This window comes from Lupinus angustifolius, chromosome LG11 (assembly GCF_001865875.1).
Source record: "Lupinus angustifolius cultivar Tanjil chromosome LG11, LupAngTanjil_v1.0, whole genome shotgun sequence".
Classification (NCBI taxonomy): Eukaryota; Viridiplantae; Streptophyta; class Magnoliopsida; order Fabales; family Fabaceae; genus Lupinus; species Lupinus angustifolius.
Genome location: NC_032019.1, coordinates 33,399,970 through 33,410,279, shown reverse-complemented (window position 1 = coordinate 33,410,279; position 10,310 = coordinate 33,399,970). Strand labels below are relative to the sequence as shown.

The 10,310-nt window shown below is 30.1% G+C and overlaps 1 protein-coding gene across 2 annotated transcripts; it reads left to right on the top strand.

Annotated features, from left to right (window-relative positions):
* LOC109359370 (auxin transporter-like protein 4) lies at positions 3,458-9,281 on the top strand. 2 transcript variants are annotated; one of them, XM_019604007.1, is made up of 9 exons: positions 3,458-3,699; positions 3,972-4,178; positions 4,272-4,457; positions 4,602-4,714; positions 4,818-5,001; positions 5,463-5,560; positions 6,401-6,608; positions 7,966-8,223; positions 8,985-9,280. In XM_019604007.1, the coding sequence occupies exons 2-9, from the start codon at positions 3,990-3,992 to the stop codon at positions 9,219-9,221; spliced, it is 1,473 nt and encodes a 490-aa protein (XP_019459552.1). In that variant the 5' UTR covers positions 3,458-3,699; positions 3,972-3,989; the 3' UTR covers positions 9,222-9,280. The 2 variants fall into 2 exon arrangements, with proteins under 2 accessions (XP_019459552.1, XP_019459553.1); XM_019604008.1 differs by lacking the exon at positions 3,458-3,699 and having other exon boundaries at positions 3,973-4,178; positions 8,985-9,281.

Sequence of the window (10,310 nt, the reverse complement as noted above, 5' to 3'; positions counted from 1 at the left end):
AAACTAGGCAGAGTATTCCATAAGGACTTGACATAAGGATGATACCACTTCAATGCCTTTCCTTCCAAGTGCATAATGACCAACTAGTGTCATCAAGTATGAAGTATGTCTCATATTGGTACACTCATTCTTTCACATTGTCACCATTGAATTTAAGGAAATCAATTCTTGATAACCTAGTGTGACAAGAATCGGGAAATTAAAAGGGCGTTCTTGCCTGAACCTGGGATCTCCTTGATTGGTTCTGCTTTTCCAAGAAAACCATCCTCATCTCCATGCTTCTGGAACAGTTCCTCAACATAGAGCTTGATTGACTCCCCAAATGTTCTTTGTAAAGAGCCAGCGAGTCAGCTCCAACCTTTCAGATATGTGATTCTCCAATCTTTCCTCAAGTTTCCTAGCAGCTGCTTGCATTCTTGTAGCATCAGCCATGGCTCTCTTAGGAAAAAAAATTTGCTCTAGATAAAAATTGTTATGGTTGTTGGAGAAGTTAGGAATATTATACTAATTCGAAACTTCAAGTGAATAAGGAGTAGAGATTCTAATAAAAAGAAGTTGAATCTGAACTTTCTTATTAAGTTATGCAAGAATTATAAGAAGAATAGTGTATTTAGAATTAAATTATTTGTGTTATGCATAGTAACTTGTTCTACAAGTTACTTATAAAACCCAAATCATTAACTAACTTTTCATTCACTATTCTTTTACTAACTAACTACACTATTATAATTATACTCATATCAGTCTCACCTACTATAAATAATGTAAAATACTAATATTTGCCTATAAAAAATGGATTTCACCTCAAACTAATTTTGTTAAAACATTTATGGGCTATTTAGTGAAAAATTATTGAACTTTTGAGTAGATTAACCATCTCAAATTTATCTGATCCAATCATTGGATTGATGATCATTAAATACATAAATATATATAAAAAGAAACGATACTTTTAAATTGATTTTTATGGAAATTTTAATATATTATTTGCATATATTAACATATACAAAAACAAAAAAAATAAATCTATTGTAAATATTCATACAGTCAGTACATCATTTATTTATATTACTAAAATTTAAAAGTCAATAGTAAGTAAATATGTATAGTAGATGATACAATGATAGCATAAAAAACTCTTGTATTGTCATTACATACATCTTTTGCTCTAATAACAAATATTATTTACAACATGTATATATTTATATATAATTACATATTATGAATTTAAATATTATGTTTATATACGTTTATAATTGAGTCAAAGTCAAATTTTTCTTGACTCAAGCTCAACTCCCACATTAAACAAACCTAATATTTAGCTTAAATTCAATTTGTTTTATTCTAAGTTTATCAAGTTAGATGATAAATTAAATTTCAATTGAATGTAAAGTTAAATCGATTTATTCCAGTTCCAACAAATCATGAAATATGTATTTGGATGGGATGCTAAGAAGGTCCCAGTGGGAAACCTCACCAAGCAGACAAATCCCTATTGGAATGGGACAACTTTGGGTTTAGTCCTCAACTTATGGGTAACATACTTTTCCATTTAACATGACAATAATGGAATTAGGGGACAAGGGGAGAAGAGTTTGATGAAACATGTATACATTAAAAACACAGATTTCTAGAATTAAAGAAAGTGTCTACTATAATTGGAAAAATTATAAACAATCTTTAGTTAAAAATGGATTTGTTTGGATTATTTTCAAACACTGGATATTATTAAAAAATGAATTTATTGGGATTTCAATTTCGGGATAGTATTAAGATATAGATATGAGAATATACTTAGACTTCTCATATATGTGTCAAGTTTGTACTTAATTTATCATGTCACACATTTTATTAGAAATGCCTAAGATCAATAACGCCAAAGATTAAATTGACTGTCAGTATTTAATACGAAGGATTAAATTTCCTATTTCATAATGTTAAGAATTAAATTGACCAATGATGTTAATGTCCATAACTATAAAAATGATGTATTTAACAAATTAGGATAGATATAGGTCAATAAAAAGTAACAACACTTCTCAAACTTAGACTTTTATGCTCTGTTTGGTTTAAGAGACAAAATAGGTAGAGAGAAATAGATGAGGAAGATAGTATGAAGAAAGAAATAGAGGAAATTTTTGTATTGTTTGGTAGAAGAGAAAGAAGAAAGAAAAAGAAGAGAAATGCGTGTTTTATTCTATCCCTTTTTTATCCTCTCATTTTCTTCATGTAAGTGGAGAGAAAAAAATTTTATGGGACCCATACACTTTTTTACTCTCTTCTTTCTCTTCTCTCAACCAAAGGGGAGAAACTTCATATTTCTTTTCGACTTCTCTCTCCCTCCTTTCTTTCTTTCCTAACTTACTTCTACCAAACAAAGGCTTAGAGTAATAGACATGAAATTGGATGGAGTTCTATTATATGTTTATATGGTTTTGACACTATATCTCGAGTTTGTTTAATATGATTAGTTAATAATCTAGTTGAATGTTTATAAGTGTTGAGTTTAGTTAAGTGTGAAGTTTAATATTTGATACGGAGAGAGAAGTGAAATAATTGATAAATAGAAAATAACCAAAAAATTAATATTTAATATTTTAATTCAAAATATGGTATCTCACTTATGTTTCTTCATCCTTCCTATACTTCAATAATACTAAAACTCTCTTATTATTGGAGGCTCATAGTCTTTCTATGTTTCAACAATAAGTTTGCTGGTATAAGAATATACCAAACCACTTGATAGGGGTATATGAGGTAACCTATATTTAGCCTTATACATGACCTATGATAGCTTTAGGCCAAGCTTAGGCCACATGCCATTGAAACACCTTTTAAACTCCATAGGTAGGCTAATATAAGTCAATATATGACACATATATTTAATATATCGATATAAATGTATTGGTTTATTTACCTATGAAGTTTATTGACATATTTACAAGGGAAGTCTAGACCCACTTAAACATAAACTCTAGAACTACTTACACGTGAGAGCATAATAGATTTAATACATATATATTTATACTGGACTATTTTTCATATTGTCAACAAATTATCAATTATTCATATATTAATTATTATTGACTTTTAATATAATATAAATTAATAAATTATGTACTAACAGTATAAAAAACTATGTATGAATTTTAAACTCAAGTATAATTATAAACCTTTTTGTAAATATGTTTGTAGAACAAATGAAGCTTTGAAATAGGTTATCTCAGACCCAAAAGTGGAACTGGAGATTAATGCATCAATATATTTTATAAGTTAAATTAATTCCATGATGTACTAGCTATTCATCAATATATTGTATAGTAGTCTCTATAAGTCTGAAGCTGAAAAATAAGACAACATTGAAGTGCTGATATAGCTTTTTTTTATAATCAATTTTTCTGTTTCCACTCCTGTTTTTGCGGCTTCTAGCCGTCTTTTCAATTTTGTTCTCTCTGCCTTTTTTTTGTTTCCACTCCTTGCATTGAAGTGGTGGCTTTTATTACTTTTGCTGAGTTTTCAAGCTTCATAACCAACAACTTCTGCATCTTCTGATTCTATAAATCTCATTGCATTTATTTAAAGCTTACTATATCATATACAATATATATTTGGATAACAGAAACGATTCTGTTTTTGGAAGAAAGATAGCTTCATTCTCTGAACCTTTTGGTGAAAGGGACATCATTATATAACACCAAGGTAAGTAAAAAAGTGATTTTTATTTGGATTTTGGATTTTTCTTCTCCTTTGTTGTGTGTTAAAAATGTAAATACTCTAAACCCATTTTTATTTTTACATCTTCTCTCTTCTTCCCTACCTCTTTTTTCTTTTGGACTTGTTTTCATGTGAAACAGTCTACAAAGAAAGTGATGTTTTCTCTTGTCTTGGCTTTCATTTTCTGGTGTAGTGTTTGATTTTATTAAGGTTTTTTATTCTCTTGTCTCATTTGGTGTCTTTTTATGTTGGTTAAGATCCATCAAGTGAAGAAAATGATGGGTCAAAATCAGTCAGAAGAAGCAATAGTAAGCACCAACTTCAATGAGACAGAGAATGAAGGAAGTGTTGGTGGAAGAATGGAACTAGAGAAGGAACAAGACCAATCCATGTTCAATGTAAAGAGCTTCCTCTGGCATGGTGGTTCTGTATGGGATGCATGGTTCAGCTGTGCTTCAAATCAAGTAAAATCACTCAACAAAAAAAATCACTTTTTTTGTTTAATTAAGTTCACTTTAGTACATAATTAATAATCCAATTTTTTTATTTTTTCTTAGGTAGCTCAAGTGCTTTTGACACTGCCATATTCTTTCTCTCAACTTGGCATGGTATCAGGGATTTTGCTTCAAATACTCTATGGACTCATGGGAAGTTGGACAGCTTATTTGATCAGTGTTCTCTATGTGGAGTATAGGGCCAGAAAGGAAAAGGAAAATACCAGTTTCAAGAACCATGTCATTCAGGTAAATAGTCTTTCTACCAAACCAAATTTCACTTATGACTCTTCACTCTTCTCAATAGTTGAAAGCTTCTCGGTCGCAGTCTAGTCCAGAAATATCTCATATTACATTTTGCATAATTTGAAAGTTTAATGTATTTTATTTCAGTGGTTTGAAGTGCTTGATGGATTATTGGGTTCATATTGGAAAGCAATAGGACTTGCCTTCAATTGTACTTTTCTCCTATTTGGATCTGTGATACAGCTTATAGCATGTGCAAGGTACAACAAAATTTCAATTTTGCTAGAATTTATGATGTTTTTGCTTGTGATTGTAACATTTTTTAATGTTTTTTTCTTTTTTTTTGTTCCAAATGCATAACAGTAACATCTACTACATCAATGATAAATTGGACAAGAGAACATGGACTTATATATTTGGAGCATGTTGTGCTACAACTGTGTTCATACCCTCATTTCACAATTATAGGATTTGGTCATTTTTGGGACTTGGAATGACCACTTACACTGCTTGGTATATGGCTATAGCAGCTCTTGTTCATGGCCAGGTAAATCAGTAATTTAAAGCAAAAAGATTCTAATCATTTAAACCATAAATATATCAATATTATAAACCAAACATAGGTATAAAGTTTCACAACTAAATGTATGCATCATTTAAGTGAAGGGTTAAATATAATTTTGTCCTTATGATTCTTGGCTATTTTGGTTTTAAGCTATATAGTTTAAATAATTTGTTTTGAGTTTTTATATTTTTAAAACCCATTGGAATTTATCCTTAATGGAGCACCAAAACCAAAAGGAAATAAAAATTAATTCCTGTGATTTTTTTAAAGTAAAAGGATTCATAATTAACAGAACTTTTAAATTATTAGATGGGTAAGATTTTAATTTATTTGAGATTAAATAAAAAAGAATATAGTAGCATTTTTTTGGGTACATAGAATATAGTAGCATTTACATTGCTATAAGGTAATGATATTGTTTTTGCAAATAATAAATGGTGCAGGTAGAAAATGTGACACACACTGGTCCAAAGAAGCTAGTGCTGTACTTCACTGGAGCCACCAACATTTTGTACACATTTGGTGGACATGCAGTAACTGTGTAAGCAGCTTCTTTCCCTCACCAGCTTTTCTTTGCAGCTTTTGCTGGTCACCTTGGTTTTCCATAACATAGATATGTTATATCACATTCTATCTCATAGTCTATCTCATGCATGATATTATAATTAAAAAATTAAATATTTATCATTATTATTATTTTTGTTTTATTATATTAATATGGTATAATATATGAGATATGATATGAGATAACAAATTTCTATTCGGTTTTCCAGAGTTTAGGACAAAATCATGCAATTAACTTTTTTTGATTTGGAAAGCATTGCACATCCCTACCTCTATCTCCATATATGATACTATATTTCTAGGAAGAAAACTTTACACTTAGTAGATAAATTTTTTTATTATAAAGTATGTAATGTTATAGCTACTTACTTGTATCATTAGGTTCCATTCCACATGTGTCATCATTGGCTTCAATCATAACTTTATTTAGTTAATCACCATTAATGAATGGTTAATTAAAGACAGTGATTCCTAGAAAAGTTTAAGAACATTATCTTACTATATGATATAATTAAATAATGTCTAATCTAAGAAAGTCCTACAGTTCAATGTTTTTTTTTTGTTATCATCTAACTTAAATGATTTGAACTTTGGTTAAGTAAAAATGTACATTTTCTTAACCAAATAAAAAAAATACATTTTATTCCCATTGTCCTAGTAAATTTTTTTTGTAGCCTAGTTAAACAAAATGGAATGAAGCAAAAAAACTCAGACAACCCATTTATCTAAATCTTTTCTATTTTTAGAAATTCTAGTGTCCACATTATTATGATTATTATTGGATTTCTGAGTATATAAAGTGGATAATTTGGTGCAGAGAAATTATGCATGCAATGTGGAAACCACAGAAGTTCAAGTACATATACTTAATGGCCACATTATATGTTTTTACATTAACACTTCCTTCTTCTGCTGCTGTATATTGGGCTTTTGGTGATGAGTTGCTTAATCATTCCAATGCATTCTCTCTTCTCCCAAAGAATGGTTTTCGTGATGCTGCAGTAATTCTCATGCTCATTCATCAGGTAACTTATAATTAATCTTGCTATTTTTTGGTTCATAAAGTAACCATTTAAAGTTCAATTAAAGAGTTAAAGTCAAACTGTGGTTTTAATATTTAATATTGCAATAAATGCTGCTTTAACTAAGGACAAAGTTTATTTATTTTATGCAAACATGTCAGAAAGGAAACTAAAATAATACATTTTTTTGGATGAGATGTAATTTTAGAGTTCGTTAACTTAAAGGAAAAAAAGGTGATGACAACATTTTCCCCTTCAAGTAGACTAACAAAATTGTAATTTAACGTGTAGACTATATAACTTGATCACTAAAACATGTAATTTGGCAACAACGTACAAAGAAGGAATAATAGTTTCTCTTTAATATATATTGTGCATGAAGTAACCTTTAACTTTTTTTAGGGTCAAACCTTTCATTTGGATGTGTTTTAATTGCTTATAATGGAAGAAATTTTGTTGTTGGTGGTGTTAGATATACATTACATTAAAACCATTTCCTTTTTTAAATGTATGTACAAATATATTAATGTTTCAAGAGAAAAAAATTATATCTATGTGTGAATATAAATTCACGAGTAAATTACACTGACACCCCTGAGTTTTAGTGAAATTACACAAATCACCCCTCACTTTTTTACATATACACAAACCTCCCTTAGTTTTTATACTTTCATTACACTGACCACCTCTGCATAAGAAATAAAGAAATAAGTGTAATATTTTAAACAAAAAAATGTGATAAATGCAATAAAGTTAAACAAAACATGATATATTGTGTAGACAAGTCTAAATAATATACAAATCAATGTATCTTTATTATTTTTGGTTACAAAATGTATTAACAATTCTAAAGAAATATTGTTTAAATCGCTCTTATAATATAGCGTAACGAACCAAAAATAATAAAGAAATATTGACTCATATATTATTTGGATTTGTCTCCACAATATATCATGTTTTGTTTAACTTAATTGCGTTTATCACATTTTTTGTTTAAAATATTACACTTATTTCTTATGCAGGGGTGGTCAGTGTAATAAAAGTATAAAAATTAGGGGAGGTTTATGTAGGTGTAAAAAAATGAGGGGTAGTTTGTGTAATTTCACTAAAACGAGTATAATTTACTCTAAATTCACATAGAGTTTAGTATCATTTAGCATTTTTTTATCTTTTATTAAGCTGTTTGCTTTCTAATTAAGAATTTATCCACCAAAATAACAAGTTAAAAGTTGCTAGTGAAATTAAGTAAAATTCAATCAAAGTAAAAAAATGCCTTTGTTCCCCTTGAATGATGATTTTGTTGAGTTTTGTATATGCTATAGAAAAACAGAAGATTCTTACTCATTGTAAAATGGTGCAGTTTATCACATTTGGATTTGCATGTACTCCATTATACTTTGTGTGGGAGAAGGTAATAGGGATGCATGACACAAGAAGCATTTGTTTAAGGGCACTAGCAAGGTTACCAGTGGTTATACCAATATGGTTTTTGGCTATAATATTTCCCTTCTTTGGACCTATTAACTCTGCAGTTGGTGCTTTGCTTGTTACTTTCACTGTCTACATCATTCCCTCCTTAGCACATATGTTCACTTACAGAAAAGCCTCTGCAAGACAGGTATATATATATATCTATATTTATATCCTAAAGTATTTTAGAGTTTAGTTTAACTTTGTGGCTCACCTTATATCATAGGATAAGTTTTAATTGATGTTGCATTTTTGTAGTTTCTAAGTACTAAGTGAGATGTTACAATAGCAATGCTATTGGACACATGTTTTCTTTACAAAGGTTTTACAAACTCTAAGGTAGAACCTAATGTTGTTTTGTTAATATATATCTTGTTTTATCCCTATTTGGCATTATTGTTATTCCTTACTATGTTAGAATTGCACTTTCGGGCACTGTCTATGTGAACGCGGTAGAATGTAGGGCTAGATTCAACAACGCTTTAAAAACGTTGTTGAAAATAGAACATTCAACAACACTTACTTTAATAGAATGTAGGGCTATATCTGCCTATCGCATTTAACAACGCTTAGTTCATTGAGCGTTGTTGATTCCCTTCCGCCTTATATTTAATAGCGTTTCATACAAAGGTGTTGTTGGATGAGCGTTGTTAAATGCGAATTCTGATGCAGTATCTGTTTTAGTTTTTTTATGAAATGGAGTAGTTGTGTGGTAAGAAGGGCTTACTCAAGCATTGACAAACCAAACATGTTAAGTAAGAAAGATCTTATTACTATATGCCTTGAAAACTATTGAACAAATTGCTCATATTACTTATTTTGAAGGCCACTTCTTAGAATTTGCTTTAGTCATAGATATACATAGACTCACATATTTTCTCACAAACAAACTTGTCTTCAATTTTACAGAATGCTGCAGAGAAGCCTCCTTTCTTCTTACCAAGTTGGACTGCAATGTATGTCATCAATGCATTCATTGTAGTGTGGATTTTTGTGGTTGGATTTGGGTTTGGAGGATGGGCCAGCATGACCAACTTCATTAGGCAAATTGACACATTTGGCCTCTTTGCCAAGTGCTATCAGTGCCATCCCCCAACTCCACCACCGGTCGTGGCGGCGCAACCCCCTCATGCCCTTCATCACTGAGTTCAGCTGAAACTACTCTTTCTTATGGCTCCCTCAATATTTTGTCTCATGCATGGGAATAGTAGTAATATTTCCTTTCATTTGATGTGTGCTAGTGCTAGCTTTGTTTTTCAACTTTCTTTTTTACCTTGTTTTCCTATATAGTTTTTTTAATATCTCCTTTAAGATTAGGTTATTAAAAATAGTGTATCCAGTGTGTTATGATTCCCTTGTTATAAAAGCATAGGCTAATTAAATTATGTGTTTTGGTATCTTTCCTTTTTATTTATTTTTCTTGATCCATTTTTTAAAATTTGGATGCAAGATACTATTGAGATTTTGTTTGCCATTTCTTTTGTGCTCATGGATTGTAACGGCATTATTACTTTGCATGTTTCCAAAATATGCCAATGTGTAGAGGGATAGGTATTTTAGTCTTAAAGGTTGTGTGGGACTTGGCTTTGTCTAATCTTTTTGTGTAACTAAGTGTATATTTCATTCTATGGGTAAGGAATATATCCTTTTCGGGATGTTTGTTTGCCTTTCTCAAGAAGTATCGCTCCAAGAAATTAGATATATACCCTTTGGCCTAGTTCAGTACTTGAGGATCAAGTACAGCTCCTCTGTAATACTGAATTCTCGTACTGGACTCTCTAGTACTGAAATATGAGAAGAATGAGAATATTTTAATTGTAATTATAGGCGTTAAAAAATTGACACATGCCACAATCTTTATCTAGTACTGAACTTTCTAATGTTGGAGATAATCCTCATTTTTAGGGATCTAATAGATCTTATACTAGTAGATCAATTTCTTGTTGATTTGGATTTGTTTAATCTACCACTTGATGTTTTAAGATTCCTCACTCTTCATTCATAGTAAGGAAAATGGAGTGTGGACCTTTCCTATAATTTCACATGGGATCCATGTGGGTTCTTATGCTCTTCATGTGCCATTTTTAAATGACCAATATTATTTTATACAAGAACTTCATATTATTCACAATTCATGATGCATGAACCTCTGCCATAGGAGTTAAGCACCCATATGTTCATGTCATTGGATTTGTCTATTAATTTGTCTCTTTTAATTTCAATTACATATTTTAA